A 16,963-nucleotide genomic window follows, 5' to 3' on the forward strand; every position below is an offset into this window, starting at 1 on the left:
CATTATTTTCCCATTAAGAAAATATGCGTTCTACTTAGGAAATAAAGGTCTTCAAGTCTTTAAAACTGTTTTGTCAATTTTTAAATACAAATTAATTATGGAAAATTATTCCAACTATTTTACCCTATTTACACCAATTCTAAGATAATTTAATTGGTAACTCTTTCCTAAGTATTGGTCTTACTAGAGCAAAAACAAAGTAAATTATTCTTTAAAATCACAGAACATGAAATACACATCTAAGAAATTCAACTGACTCACAAAAAGATGCTCCGAAAGAAAAAAACCTTACAAAAGTTATAAACCAAACAAGTAATAAAATATAGCTCTTCTGAGCAGAAGAAGGAATTAACTCTGCAGATTTAAAAGACTTCACTGGGTATCAGACATTAATGAAAACAGTATCATTCTAGACATATCTTTGTAAGAAACTAGGGGGAAAAAAAAACCCTAACACATATCTAGGAAAATCATAGTCACTCGCAAGAAAATAAAAATGTTACTCTCACAGTTCAATGATGTTTAATGTAAAAAAACAACGGCACAATACTTACACAATTTTGAGAAAAACGTTATCACTTAAAATTTTATGTCAAATTGTCATAAATTTGTAAGAATAAGACATTTCGAACAAGCAATAGCATAACACTATCCACAGATCTTTACTAAAAAAATAACTCAAGACTTTTTCCAACCTAGCTAGAGACAAACTCATAATAACATTTTAACAACTAGGATATAGAAATATTGAAGAACCCGTAGTGAACAACTAAACCAGTTTAAGAAAGTCATTTTTTTGTTAAAACATTAAAATCAAGGCAAATACCAAAAGGGCGTTGAATGAAATAATACATATTTTGAAAAGCTAACAATTTTATATTAATCTGGCTGAAAAAATCCCAAATTATATTCACAAGAAAGTAAGAATTTGGAAACAGGCTGAAAAAAAGGTAAAAAAGCATTACAATTTTTTATGAGTAAGCTAGCAGATACTGTTTCAATCTTAAAATTGAATTTAAATGTATCAAAACCTTCAATAACAAAAAAGGAATTATCCATAACCGAAACAGAATATGTATTTTCCAAAAAATCATTAGAAGACAATATACTACAAAAAATATGGTAAGGAATTATAAATTAGTTATTACAAGGATTACAAATGGGTTGAGGATCGTTACTAGAAGATAAACTGGGCTGGGCGCAGTGGTTCATGCCTGTAATCCCAGCACTTTGGGAGGTTGAGGCAGGTGGATCACCTGAGGTCAGCAGTTTGAGACCAGCCTGGCCAACATGGTGAAACCCTGTCTCTACTATAAATACGAAAATTAGCCGGGCATAGTGGCGCACACCTGTAATCCCAGCTACTCAGGAGGCTGAGGCAGTAGAATCGCTTGAACCTGGGAGGCAGAGGTTTCAGTGAGCTGAGATCGTGCCTCTGCACTCCAGCCTGGGCAAAACGACAAAATTCCATCTCAAAAAACAAATAAACAACAACAAAAAAAGAAGATAAACTGATTCTAAAATTATAAAAGTTGAAATAAAAATTCTGAACAATTAAGTATTTATTTAACTGTAGAGCATCTAAATGATAGAACATCATGCATTCAGTAAAAATCATGCTTTGCAGGGACACAAAGAAGGAACAACTGACATCAGGAACCTACTTGAGGATGGAGAGTAAAAGGAGGGTGAGAATCGAAAAACTACCTATTGGGTATCATGCTTATTACCTGGGTAATGAAACAATCTGTATACCAAAACCCCGTGACATGCAATTTACCCATGTAACAAAACTGCACATGTATCCCCTGAACCTATAATAAAAGTTATAAAGAAAAAAAAATTGTGCTTTGAAGCAAATTTATATGCTCACAACAGCTGTCAAATGTGAGAGATACATAAGGAAGGAAGACAGGGAGGGAGGGAGAGAACAAAGGAAGGAGGAAAGGAAAGGAAAAGCAATGAACCAAAATGTTGACAGTATTTGGATTACAGGGATTATGGTCCTCTTTCACATTTTTCTGTAGTATGTTTTAAAACAGTAATTTAACAACTATTACTTTTATATGCAGGAAATAACATCCATATTGTTTTAAAAGCCAAGAGAAGGAAATGTGGAGGAGAAAACAAAATCATAGTCATCATTTTTGCATGAAAAAAAAAATCAAATGTAAATGTGTTGATTAGCAAATAAATTTGGTTTAAAAATATTTAAAAATGCTTTTAACTCATACAAATTTTAATCTGTTTAATTCATTGCAGAGTATTCCTTATGCAAAAATGTACTGGACTACCTGGGACAGGCAATGAAAATTTCAAGAAAAGGGAAACTAACCATAGTCCTCAGACTATTCACTGTCTGTGTGTACATGTCTCAAACTCACAGGAAAGTAACACAATGTGACGAATGCTGCAATCTACATATGTAAAGGTGCTATAAAAAACTGAGGTACATAGATTAAGGTGGCAAGGGAAGGGATCACATAGAATGGCATTTTTCTTTTTTTTTTTTTTTAATTTAAGTTCCAGAATACACGTGCAGAACGTGCAGGCTTGTTACATAGGTAAATGTATGCCATGGTGGTTTGCTGCACCTACCAACCTACACCTAGGTATTAAGCCCCACATGCATTAGCTATTTATCCTGATGTTCTCCCTCCCACCATGCCCCCAACAGGCCCCAGTGTGTGTTGTTCCCCTCCCTGTGTCCATGTGTTCTCGTTGTTCAGCTCCCACTTATAAGCAGGGACATGCAGTGTTTGGTTTTCTGTTCTTGTTGCTGAGGATAATGGCTTCTAGCTCCATCCATGTCCTTGCAAAGGAATGATCTCGTTCCTTTTTACGGCTGCACAGTATCCGTGGTGTATATGTACCACATTTTCTTCATCCAGTCTACCGTTGATGGGCATTTGGGTTGATTCCATGTCTTTGCTATTGTGAATAGTGCTGCAGTGAATATGTGTGTGCATCTATCTTTATAAGAGAATGATTTCTATTCCTTTGAGTACATACCCAGTAAGGGGACTGCTGGGTCAAACGATATTTCAGGTTCTAGGTCTTTGAGGAATCACCACACTGTCTTTCACAATGGTTGAATTAACACTTCAGCAATAGTGTAAAAGCGTTCCTATTTCTCCACAGCCTTGCCATCATCTGTTGTTTCTTGATTTTTTTAATAATTACAGAATGGCATTTTTCTAGCTGAAAGAAACACCTATTCAGGTAAAAACACATGGAAAGACCCAGAGCATTCAGGAAACAAAAACTTCTCTTTGTATAGGGTAAGATTGAGGCCACAGAAAGATAAATGTTTAGAAAGGCAGCCTAGAAGTATATTTTTAAAGAAATGGGTAAAAAAAGAAAAACTTTAAACAAGAGAGATATGATTATATTTCTTATTTTAGAAAACTCATTCTAGTGGAAAATGGGAGATTTACTAAAGATAAGACTAGATATATAGAGATAGATAAAAAATCTACTCAAATATAGTTGGGCATGGTGGCACATGCCTGTAAACCCAGCTACTTGGGAGGCTGAGGCACAAGAATCACTTGAGCCTGGAAAGTGGAGGCTGCAGTGAGCCTGGATCGCACCACTGCACTCCAGCCTGGGCAATAGATTGAGACACTGTCTCAAAACAAAACAAAAAACAAAAATCTACTCAAATAAAACAAAACAAAAAACAAAACAAAACAAAACAACACATAAAAATATACTCAAATAGGTAAGAAATGGAGGGTTACTGAACTAGGAAAATGACGGGAGATTACATAAGAACGGAATATTTATTTAAAAGTTAAAATTTAACAAACAAATGGAAACACATCTCATGCTCATGGATGGGTAGATTCAATATTATGAAAATGACCATACTGCCATAAGCAATCTGCAGATTCAATGCAATTCCCATAAAAATACCATCATCATTCTTCACAGAACTAGAAAAAAAATCCTGAAATTCATATGGAACCATAAAAGGAGCCCTCATAGCCAAAGCAATACTAAGCAAAAAGAACAAACCTGGGGGCATCACATTATCCTACTTCAAAGTATACTACAATGCCTATAGTCACCAAAACAACATGGTACTGGTATAAAAATAGGCATGTAGACCAATGGAACAGAATAGAGAAACCAGAAATAAAGCCAAATACTTACAGCCAATTATCTTCAACAAAACAAACAAAAACATGAAGTAGGGAAAGGACACCTTATTCTAGTGAAGGGACTAGATGTGAAGAGACCAGTCTGGTCAGGGCCTAAGATAGAGTTGACTTAATAGTTTACAGATAAGGCTGGTTCTTCATTCTTGTTCTTTTAGCTCTTTTGTTTCCAGATTCCTTTGTCCAGTCTTCTTTCTGGTACCTTGACTATCTCCTATTCAAATGGTACTGGGATCGTGGGCAAGCCACACGTAGAAGAATAAAATTGGATTCTCATCTCTCACCTTATACAAAAATCAACTCAAGATGGATCAAAGACTTAAATGTAGGACCTGAAACCATAAAAATTCTAGAAGATAATACTGGAAAAACTCTTCTAGACATTGGCTTTGGCAAAGAGTTTACGACCAAGAACCCAAAAGCAAATTCAACAAAATAAAAATAGATGGGACCTAATTAAACTAAAAAGCTACTGCACAGCAAAAGAAATAATCAGCAGAGTAAAGAGACAACCCACAGAATGGGAGAAAATATTTGCAAACTATGCATCCGACAAAGGACTAATATCCAGAATCTATAAGGATCTCCAACAAATCAGCAAGAAAAAAAACAAAAACAAAAACACAATAATCCCATCAAAAGTGGGCTAAAGACACGAACAGACAATTCTCAAAAGAAGATATACAAGTGGCCAACATAAAAAAAAGCTCAGCATCACTAATTATGAGGGAAATGCAAATTAAAACCACAATGAGATACCACCTTACTCCTGCAAGAATGATCACAATTTAAATAAAAAATATATAGATGTTAACATGGATGTGGTGAAAAGGGAACACTTTCACACTGCTGGTGGGAATGTAAACTAGTACAAACACTATGAAAAACAGTATGGCGATTCCTTAAAGAACTAAAAGCAGAACTACCATTGGATCCAGCAATCCCAGTACTGGGTACCTTCTCAAAGAAAGAGAAGTCATTATATGAAAAAGACACTTGCACACACGTTTAGAAACAACTTATTATTTTTATAATATGGATAATTAAAAAAACAGGCATTCCTCTTTCTTAACATCTTAAATAGATGAGAGAATGCTACCCCAAACGAGTTTTAGGTACTTGCTAGTCCAGCTCTGTGGTCCTTACTCAATGTGTTTGATTTTAATCAACGATTAGAAGTTGTACAGTTAGCAGTAGAAAGAAAGTGGAAGTACAATGATAAATACGTGCCTGTTGAAAAGTAACAGGTGAAAACAAAGAAAGAAAGGAAACAAAATAAATTCAAGACAGCCTGGAACTACTGAGTAGAGGATCAGAAAGTTGCATAAACTGTAGTAGCACTAAGAAGATATGATATCAAAGCAAATTAAAACGAATAATGTTGAAGAGTAGTCCTAAACCATGAAGATTCAATTATAGCCTTTAAGGAAGCAGTCCTTTCCCCCAGACACCTCAACAAGAGGGCACCTATTGTTTGAAAAAAAAAAAACCTGAAATGTTACATATTTACACTATATTAAACATATGAAAAAATTCAAAAATAGACTAAATTCAGAGACTCCTAACAAACTCTGACAGACTCCTCATCAGAGTCAACAATGAATAAGCTTTTGCCACACTTGCTTCAGCTCTTCCATTTTTCTTCCTTTGAAGCATTTCAAAATAAATTGTAGACATCAAGTCAGTTTTACCTCTATATGCTTCAAGTACATTTTTTAATGGAACACTGTTTTACATAGCTACAATGCTATTATGTGTTTATATTCTTAAGAAATTATAAAAAAAAAAACCGTGCCTCATCATCTAGACTTACACCATCAAGAGTTACTGTATTTGTGATAATCTTACCTTTGATTGTATTGAACAAGTTCATTCTCTGTGTGATTTATTAAGAGGAATGTAGCTGCTCCATCATGATAATCTAAAAATGTAATAACTGTAGAATGCTCGGCCAAATTCACTTCTGCTATAATACCTCCAAGCTAGAAGAAAGAAAAAGAAAACATTTTAATGTAATAATTTTCCCAAGAATATTAACTAATAACATTTAATAACAGACTATTCATAATTGATAATTTAATTTTTGGGATGACTGAGAAAACAATTCAGAATGTTGTACTGCATTTCTGGAAATCTATAATCTCAATCACTGTATTACAGATCGGTGACATTCCAGATGTGGTATATTCTAGTATTCCAGGCATTCCAACTAACTTTTTTTTTTTTTCTTGAGACAGAGTCTCGCTCTGTCACCTAGGCTGGAGTGCAGTGGCATGATCTTGGCTCACTGTAAGCTCCACCTCCTGGGTTCACGCCATTCTCCTGCCTCAGCCTCCCGAGTAGCTGGGACTATAGGCACCCACCACGATGCCCAGCTAACTTTTTCCATTTTTTAGTAGAGACGGGGTTTCACTGTGTTAGCCAGGATGGTCTCGATCTCCTGACCTTGTGATCCACCTGCCTCGGCTTCCCAAAGTGCTGGTGTTACAGGCGTGAGCCACCGCGCCCAGCCTGAACTAACTTTTTATTTAACAATTAAATTATCTTAGATCTCTGTTTCCTTTTACAAAAAGAAATGTTTGTTCATTTTCGGGGAAAGGGGAAAAATCAACAAAAGTAATTATTCGATACAAAAAATAAATAAAATACTAGTCAGTATATTTTAGCTTTCCTAATGACATATGCAAAAAAGAAAAAAAAAACTTACCTCGTTATCTAGACGCAATAGAATACAATTTTCTTGCTTGTTAAAATATATCCTTTTGGGAGGATCTTCACTCCTTTCGACTTGAATAAGAAGTTTACTAGAAGCATCCTCAGGCCAAAAGGGGATACACTAAAATATACATTATATATGTTTATAAAAATAAACAGATTTCACCATAAATACATAAATCATATTAATAATTCCCATCAGGGTAGACTTAAACTATAAAAAAACCTGTTTTAACACTGCTGTAGTTATTGGGTTGTTTAAACAGTTGTAAACTTTCAACTTGAAGATGGATTGTCACTTGTCAGCACTATGCATTCAAGAAGCAGTGGACAGCAAATTGAAGAGCTATGGTAAGTGAACTGCTGGCAAGAAAAGAGACTTTAATGTGGTCATGATCTTACAGAGAAGGGTTGAAAAATCAGCAAGAAACCTGAGCTGAGAACTGGGACACAGATGATCAGTTTAAAACAAGTGTACATTCAGTTACTAAAAATCAAAATCAGGTATGAACATTATTTGGAAATTAGGCAGAAATCAAAGTACGCAAAAATGACAAGTCAGAACAAGTATTAAATCTAGCATCTGGTTGTCAAATAAGGGTAAAAAAGTAAAAGCAGTATTCAAAGTTCAGAGTAGGAAAGAAGCTCAGAATTTTACGAAGTAACTTCAAGATGAGTGATCTGGAAACCAAACTAAAAGAATAGGAGATAGTCAAGGTACTAGAAAGAAGACTGGACAAAAGAATCTGGAAACAGAGCTAAAAGAACAAGAATGAAGAACCAGCCTTGTCTGTAAGCTATTAAGTCAACTCCATCTTAGGCCCTGACCAGACTGATCCCTTCATATATTTCAATGAGACTGCTCATGTGTGGTACCTGATCATAATCACATAACTTGAGGACAATGTAGCAGAACCTGGTTGTTAGAACTAAGTGTCTTAGCTTGTTAAAGACAGTTTTATTCAACCATAAAATGGAATTAATGGAACTAGATATGAGACATCCTTAGGAATATAACCTGACTTTGCGCACAGCCAGGGCACTGCAGTCTTAAGGATTCAAGCAACCATGTCCCAAAGCTTTTATCCATGTCTGCATTCGCAGCCCAGGCACTTCATTTGGAGGCTTTTTATGGGAGCTTTTTGGCAGAGGCCTTCCTTGGGAGCCCCTGCAGGACCTCTTTATCAGGGGGAAAGGGAGCGCCTGAGCTGAGACCTGGGACACAGATGATCAGTTTAAAACAAGCGTATAGTCACTTCACAAAAAGTGAAGACACTTTTTGTCTACTCTCAGTGCTCAGCACATTTCCATTCCTAGCTCCTCCGCTTTGTCCTACTCCATCCCCCAGGTCCATAAAAGTGCCAGACACTTTATTCAAGGTTTCCTAGACAGTGAGACAATGCCCATGTCTGTGCTGATCCACCTAACCCTTGTCCAGTGCCATTCCAGCATAGGTGGTAATTGTGCTTTCTCTGATTTAGCCTCCTACTTACACAGGTTGAGTATCCCCTTTTCGAGATGCTTGGTACCAGAAGTGTTTCAGATTCTGGACTTCTTTTGGATTTTGGAATATTTGCATATATATAATGAGATATCTTGGGGATGGTATATAAGTCTAAACATAAAATTCACTTATGTTTCACATACACCTTATACACATAGCCCAAAAGTAATTTTATACAATATTTAAATAATTTTGTGTATGAAACAAAATTTGTACATATTGGACCATCAGAAAGAGAATGTGTCACTATCTCAACCACCCATGCTGACAATCTGTGGTTGTGTGGCATCACCATCATTCCTGACTCTCAATTTGTGTTACCAATAAACAATCATTTTCTTACACTTATTCACACATAACTACTTAACAGTAAAAAAAAAAAAATGACAGTTAAGAAAGTGAAAAACATAAAGTGTCAGGTGTAGAATTTTTCACTTGTGGCATCATGGTGGCACTTGAAAAGTTCTGGATTTTGGAATATTTCAAATTTTGGAGCATTTTTGATTTTATATTTTCAGATTAAGGATGCTCAATCTGTACTATCACAGTAAGTGATTAAAGCTTTGACTGCTACTTTCATTGTGGCTTGTCTTAATCAGTTATTCCGACACCTGGCAGCTCAGCTGTCTCCTCCTCAGCTGAGCTCTTGACAATTGCTAACTTTCTCACTTCCTCGAAGTCATTGTTCAAACGTCACTCCAATGAGTCCCATCCTAACCACCTTACATAAAATTAGAGACCACCCCTGGCTCTCAAACTCTGAATGTCCCTTATCCTACATCAGACTTTCCCACATTAGACTTGTCACTCTGAAACATACTATACACTAATTGATTATGGTATTATTAATGTTTCCCCTCATACCCACTAAAATGTAAACTACATAAAGATGGGCTTTAACTATTGTGGCTTTAACTATTATATTGCAAGTCACATAAAAAATAAACAATATTTGTTGAAAGAATGAATATACTTGAAAAAAGGTGAAATTTCTGGGAATAAGAACTATAATTATTCAAATACTCAGCTGAAGACTTAAATAGTAGTTCAGACACAGCAAAAGTAAAAAAAAAATGGAAAGATGTCCATGTAGAACTTACCCAGAATGAAGCAAAGAGAGTTGGAAAATATAAAAGAGCTATTAAGAGACATGGAGGATAGAGTATGAATGTCCAACATGTCTGATTTCAAGGCTTAGATGGAAAAAAATGGAAGAATGGAGGTGAGGCAATATTTAAAGAGACAATAGTAGCAAATTTTACAGAAAACATGAAATACATTAATTCGCAGATCTAGGAGTAAAGCACCTCAAGAAGGGTAAATAAAAAGTAAACCACTTACAGACATATAGCAGCGTGACTGCAGAACATCAAAGACAAAGAGAAGAAAGACTTGAAGGCAGCCAGAGAGATTTTTCTTTTTTTTTTTTTTTTGCAATTGTAAGATTTAATAGAGTGAAAACAGAGCTCCCATAAAATGGGAGGGGACCCAAAGGGGGTTGCCGTTGCCCCCTGGAACGCCTGGGTTTATATCCCGATCATTGTCCCTCCCGCCAGAGAGATTTTTCTAGAGACACTGATGGTATTTACCTTCAAAACCAGCCCTAAAGGAAATTCTAAAGAATATACTTCAAGAATAATCCCAACAAGGATGGTTTTGTATGCAAAAAGGAATAATGAATAGAAACAGCAAAAACTTCTCTAATCCTAACTTTTAGAATAAAAGTTCTTCAAAAATAAAATATTCCATCAACCTCTGTCAAGTCATTCAGAAAACTCTTACTCAAAGGTTTAATGATGGCACAAAATCAAAATTTCACTTCTAAGTTACTACTCTCCTCAAATAACTTGAAGAAGAGTCTGGCTTACCCTACTCTCTGAAGGCATTCCTAATAGCTTCCTAGAGAGAATAAGTAATTTCCTTCTCTTTGATGCATTTATATCTTATCTAGTCTTTGGCTGCTGTATTTAACCAAAGTGGTTAGTAATTGTTAAACGTCTACCTCCCTTAACAAGCTGGGCATTCCTAGTTACCTAATTATTAAAAATGAACCTTCCCATCTATCTAGAGCCGGGCACAAATATTCAATGAAGATTCATGAAACTAAAACAAAATTGGAGTAAGGGGAGTTAAAACATTACATGGTGACTTTAGGTATCTAACTTCAAGGAGAAAATAGAATCCAAAGAGGTATATTTTTGAAATTCATCTACCCACCTGCTCCAAATCAAGAGAGAGCCATTTATCATTTCCTTCTTCAGCCACTGATATATGGTATTTGCTTTTGTTTTTAATCATATAAAAAGGGGTAAATGTCACAATTCTAGTAATGTTAAAACTGCTCAGGTCTATAGTGACGCCAACCTAAGAAAAAAAAATTAACAGCTCAAAAACTGTTATGTATCATAACATCCTTATAAAATTTAATTAAGTAGTTAATAGAAACATTTAAAATAAAAGTTTCTTGATAAGCATAGAATGAACTCACTTGATAGTCCATTTTCAGGCCTTTACATTTAACAGCTCCATGACTACCAACAGTATCAATTGAAAACTGATCGGACAACTCACTATCAGTTACCATAAGTTGAACCTAGGAAAAAATATTCCAAATACATCACAGTTTAGGTACCTTTAAAAATTCCTGCTTAAACTGATAAATTACTTTTTAGCATAAACAAAATATTATATTGTTAATGCACTAAACCTTTATAATATTAAATTCTAATCTTTTTGGCCTCAAATATTTAACAAGTTATTTCTATCCAAGTTTCATAATATTTACTACTCAGAACTTTAAAAAGTGACAAGTAGCTAAAGACAAGGGAAAAACAAAATAAACATCGCATACCTTATTGTTATTAAAAAAGTGATTTGGCTGAAAAGAAAAGAGAACTGGCTTTTTATAATTAGGTGGATGCTTTCGATGAATTCCATCTGCTTTGTACTGTAACATGCGGCCAGTTTTATTGACCATCCAATAAGGACTATGAAATGCCACAACTGTCTGACCAGTATTATAAGTCATATGGACAGCAATATCTAAATCAGTCTTTTCCATTTCTGTAACACAAGTAAAATTGACAAAACTAATGTCTTGCTGATTAGGCTTTATGTGATATTCACTTTTCCAATCGTGATTGAGATAGTCAAGTAATTTTAAATGTAGCCTGGCTTTATCCAACTGTACAGTACAAATCTGGGCTGAATGTCCTTCACTTAGAGTAAAAACTGGATTTTCAATTCCCTGTAATAAAAAAAAACAAAAAAAATTTAAAATGTTGCAGAATAATATGCCTCAAAATTCTATTTATGTACTCCAAATGCTGCTTTTGAAATACTTATCAGAACAAGTCAGAAGACTTACATTCAAGTTCTAAACAAGTCAGAAGACTTACATTCAAGTTCTAACTTTGTCAACTGTGTAAACCTCTACATGGTATTTAATATGAGATTTGAGCTACTGTATTTGTAAACTGGTCTAAATGACTTACTTCAAAGGACAAACTGTGGAGATTAAATAACATAATGGGAAACTCCCCTGGAAATTATAAACATAAAACACTATAATTGGTAAAACAACAACAAAAAGACAATCTTAACCACTACTGATTTTTATTTTGAAAACAAAACAATATAAAATGTGGGCAAAAACTGATGGTAATCCAAAATAAGTAATCCCTACTACCTCCACAATCCCTCATCACCCATTTCCAATCACTGTTTGTATTATTACTTCGTATGTATCTCTCCAAACTGCTCATTTCCCTCGACCCTCCCTTCTATTATCTTGGTTCATGTCACTATATGACCTCTCAGTTTAAGAGTCTCCTAACCGCTCTTGTCCCCTCTAGTCCTTTCCCCATACCATGGCTCAATTGTCTTTCTAAAAACTGATCATACCCTTTGGAAACTGGCAGACAGAATGTGATCATTAACAGCATCCAATTAAAAGTTCTATGAGAATAGAAATATAAATTGACAGTACATCTGAATATCTCACCAGTTTTTCCAGCATCTCTATCCTATTCTTTTCCTATTATAATAATATAGGAATCTCTTCATCTCCTGATTTTAAATTAATTAAAGCAAAAGTAAGGAGTTCTTGATTCTTTACAAGTTAAATAATATTCCACAAAATAACAATGGTGGTGGTAGTGCTAGAGTGATAAATAAATAGCAACCCTGTGTCTGTCAGGCACTGTACCAAACCCTTTACATACACAGTCTAATTTGACTTTCCCCATGTCTTAACCAAGCAAATTTTATTATTATTCTCATTTTATAGACTACAACAAAAGATTTAGAAAAGCAATAAAGCCTGCTTAAGAACATATAGCTAGCAAATGACAGCTAGGATGCAATTTCAAATCTACCTGACAGCAAAGTACAAATTCTTAACCACTATGATAATTTGTTACTCAATACGGAAATACACATTTAAAACCATAAATATGTTAACTTTTTCCTCCAAAAGAGACATGTATCAGAAAAGTGTAAACAGCTGGGTGTACTGGCTCATGCCTGTAATTCCAGCACTTTGGGAGGCCGAAGCGGGAGGATCACTTGAGCCCAAGAGTTCGAGACAAGCCACAGTGAGTCCCTGTCCCTACAAAATTAAAAATTAAAAAAAATTATCCAGGCATGGCATGCACCTGTAGTCCCAGCTACTTGGGGGGCTGAGGTGGAAGGATCACTTGAGCCTAGAAGTTTGAGGCTACACTGAGCTATGATCACATCATTGTACTCCAGTCTGAGCAACAGAGAGAAACCTAGTCTCAAAAAAATTTTTTTAAAAAGCAAATGGTAATTCTAAAAGTAAAATAAACCTACAATAGATGACAATGAAGAACTACTTTCTTCCATTTGATAAGCATCGCAAATGAAACATTTACATAAAATCTTAAGATGTATGGATTCCTGTGTTATAACAACAGGAAGAAACCACACAATCTGTTAAAACAAAGAGTATGTAAGAAAAAAGGGAACTTCACAAAGTATACAATCTTTTAAGAAAATCAGCACTAAAAGAATACAACATAATGTAGCATGCTTTTTTGTCACTGAAGTCTAGTTCTTAATGTTATTTCAATAATAATTCTCATACTTGTTGCAAAAGAATATCTGCATTACCTATTCTTTACTAGTATTCTAATTTTTATTAGATCTTTAAAATAGTTTTTATTGCTCTTAATCTTAAAAAACTGAAACTACAAAATCAAAAACAGGAAGGCACTAAAACAAGTTGCCGATACCTCTATATAATAAGCAATTTTGTAAGGAAGAAGATTTCGGAGCAGAATAGGTGGCCACAAATGGATTATGTACGGTAAATCCCAACCGTCTTCTGAATACACTGATAGAGATGTTAAATTATCTTTTTCTGGAACAATATTAATGAGAAATGATTTCTTAGAAGGGTTTTTAGATCTACATTTCTTCTTTAGAAGAGCACCATCATTTTTTATAATCTCTTCAAAGTCAATTCCTTCACACATTTGATAGTCCTCATCTTCTGGCTTCAGAAAAATGAATGATCTGCATGAGATTAAATGATACAGTTTAAAATGCTTTAAAGGAAAACATATTAAACTATATAATTACAGCTTTAGAATAACAAACTTACCTCCTTTCATAATATTGTAATACATTTTTATATTTTCATATACTTTTTAAGATATAAGTAAGATAGATAAGGCCGGGCGCGGTGGCTCATGCCTGTAATCCCAGCACTTTGGGAGGCCAAGACAGGCGGATCACGAGGTCAGGAGATCGAGACCATCCTGGCTAACATGGTGAAACCCCGTCGCTACTAAAAATACAAAAAAATTAGCCGGGCGTGGTGGTGGGTGCCTGTAGTCCCAGCTACTCAGGAGGCTGAGGCAGGAGAATGGAGAGAACCCAGGATGCAGAGCTTATAGTGAGCCGAGATTGCACCACTGCACACCAGCCTGGGTGACAGAGCGAGACTCTGTCTCAAAAAAAAAAGATAGATACATAGATACCATCTTAACTTTCTGGAAGCTCATCAAGTTGTCTGACTTTTAAGAGGAGAATATTTTTCTTACAAACTTACTATCTTAAAAGTACACTTATAAGATAAATGGTTTCATATAAAAATACATAAATCATATCAGTTATATATGCAAAGCAAACCACATAGAAGCATATGTGACTTGTACGTATAACTGAAAGAATTTGGCTTTTCTGGATGTGTGGGCCTAAAAGGAAATAAATGCCATGACTGAATTCATAAACTAAAAAAAATTACTATTGAAAAAAAATCACAAGCTTTCCAACATTAATCAAATGAAAGTTTTCAATCGACATTTAATGTTATTAAAATGTAGTCCATAGATGCGGAACAGTGCCTTTTTTTTTTTTTAACATTAGTATGCTATTTTACTTTATCATTTTTTTTTCTGCTTTAGCGTTTTTGTTTTAATTATACTTTAGGTTCTGGGATACATGTGCAGAACGTGCGGGTTTGTTACAGAGGTATACACATGCCATAGTGGTTTGCGGCAGCCATCAATCGATCATCTACATTAGGTATTTCTCCTAATGCTTTCCCTCCCCTAGCACCCCACCCCGCAACAGGCCCCAGTGAGTGATGTTTCCCTCCCTGTGTCCATGTGTTCTCCTTGTTCAACTCCCACTTATTAGTTTGCTGAGAATGATGGTTTCCAGCTTCACCCATGTCCCTGCAAAGGACATGAACTCATTCTTTTTTATGGCTGCATAGTATTTCATGCTGTATACATGCCACATTTCCTTTATCCAGTCTATCATTGATGGGCATTTGGGTTGGTTCCAAGTCTTTGCTATTGTGAACAGTGCTGCAATAAAACATATGTGTGTATCTGTCTTTATAGTACAATGATTTATTATAGTTCTTTGGGTATATACCCAGTAATGGGATTGCTGGGTCAAATGGTATTTCTGGTTCTAGATGCTTGAGGAATCACCACATTGTCTTCCACAATGCTTGAACTAATTTACACTCCCACCAAAAGTGTAAAAGCATTCCTATTTCTCCACATCCTCTCCAGCATTTGTTGTGTCCTGACTTTTTAATGATTGCCATTCTAACTGGCGTGAGATGGTATCTTGTTGTTTTGATTTGCATTTCTCTAATGACCAGTAATGATGAGCTTTTTTTCATACATTTGTTGGCTGCATAAATGTCTTCTTTTGAGAAGTGTCTATTCATATCCTTCACCCACTTTTTCATGGGTTGTTTTTTTCTTGTAAATTTGTTTCAGTTCTTTGTAGATTCTGGATATTAGTCCTTTGTCAGATGGATAGATTGCAAAAATTTCTCCCCATTCTGTAGGTTACCTGTTCCCTCTGATGATAGTTTCTTTCGCTGTGCAGAAGCTCTTTAGTTTAATTAGATCCCATTTGTCAATTTTGGCTTTTGTTGCCATTGCAGAACAGTGGTTTTAAGAAAATGGTGACAAAATTATTGGTTGTCACATGGTTAATCTTTATATTTGAATATTACATTGTTTACATTTCAGCAATATTTTATACTGAATAATTTTTGAACCCACACTGTAACCAAGAATAAACATTTCATAAATATCTTTATATTTGTAAAACTAATTAGCTATAGTTATGACACTGTCCTTTATAGATGAACAACAGTCAAAACTATCTTCAACCCTGATTATTTTCCTAAACTCTACTCCTAAAATGTCAAATATCTATGATGTATTTCTGTAATAATTTCTGATGGCACCTTAAATTTGCTAGACTGAACACTGAACCCACTCTACCCACTTTTCTGCATGTCCTTTTTCAGTGACTTCCAGCTACTGGCACCCTGGATTGTGAAACAATATTAGACTTCCTTCTTCCCTGACTGGGGCATATAAATTATTTGTCAAAAAAGTTAACAGATATAGCCTATTCTACTTCTACATTCCTTCTATAATTTTCATTCTATTTTCCACTCTTACTTCTAAAACTTAAAACCTTAATTTTTTCCAAATTAAACTAATCGTAATACACTTACCCAGTTTATCAAAACATTTATTGGATCTATTATGTACCAACAAGAAGGCAAAATTGAAAACAAACAAATGGGTAAGATCATAATCAGGTGGGAAATGTTAAAATGTTAAAAGATAACTACTGCATTGTGATAGGTACCAAAAAACATATGTTTAGAGTAGACTGAGGGCAGAGTGGTTGGCTCTTTCTAGACAGACTGCAAGGTGTTTGCCAAGTGACAATTTTCCCAAAAAGGGTGTTCTGAAGAGAAAATCTGAATAAGAGAAATATAAAAGGTCAAAGGAAAGTTCAAGGAATGAATGAAGAAAACAAGAAAGAAAATCAACGACAGGAGGTTTTAAATGAGAAGATATAGTAGTGTGAATGGTCTTGAAACAACATCAAATCATCTGAGACAAGAAAAAAACAGATCAAACTAATAGATGGAGATAAAATTTATAAAAATGGAGCAAGAAAATGAGGGAGCAACCATCTAACTGTGAACTTATATTATCTTTCAAATTTTATCTTCCAACATGCACTCTACATTCCAATGAATTCCCCACCATTCCTCATAACACTA

The 16,963-nt window shown here is 34.9% G+C and overlaps 1 protein-coding gene across 3 annotated transcripts in view; it reads right to left on the bottom strand.

Moving 5' to 3' along the window:
• VPS13A (vacuolar protein sorting 13 homolog A) overlaps window positions 1–16,963 on the bottom strand; it is a 260,053-nt gene that overhangs the window by 67,726 nt on the left and 175,364 nt on the right. For all 3 annotated transcript variants that reach the window (XR_004029357.1, XM_003267439.4, XM_003267441.4), the window contains exons 47-52: window positions 13,638–13,920; window positions 11,234–11,629; window positions 10,871–10,975; window positions 10,600–10,746; window positions 6,871–6,999; window positions 6,012–6,145 (exon numbers count right to left, since the gene is read on the bottom strand). Coding sequence is in view for 2 of the 3 variants with exons in the window: in XM_003267439.4 (XP_003267487.2) it covers window positions 6,012–6,145; window positions 6,871–6,999; window positions 10,600–10,746; window positions 10,871–10,975; window positions 11,234–11,629; window positions 13,638–13,920 (1,194 nt within the window). In the remaining variant the exon portion in view is untranslated. The remainder of the gene's footprint in view (window positions 1–6,011; window positions 6,146–6,870; window positions 7,000–10,599; window positions 10,747–10,870; window positions 10,976–11,233; window positions 11,630–13,637; window positions 13,921–16,963) is intronic.

The sequence above is a fragment of the Nomascus leucogenys genome, chromosome 1a (genome assembly GCF_006542625.1).
Source record: "Nomascus leucogenys isolate Asia chromosome 1a, Asia_NLE_v1, whole genome shotgun sequence".
Lineage (NCBI taxonomy): Eukaryota > Metazoa > Chordata > Mammalia > Primates > Hylobatidae > Nomascus > Nomascus leucogenys.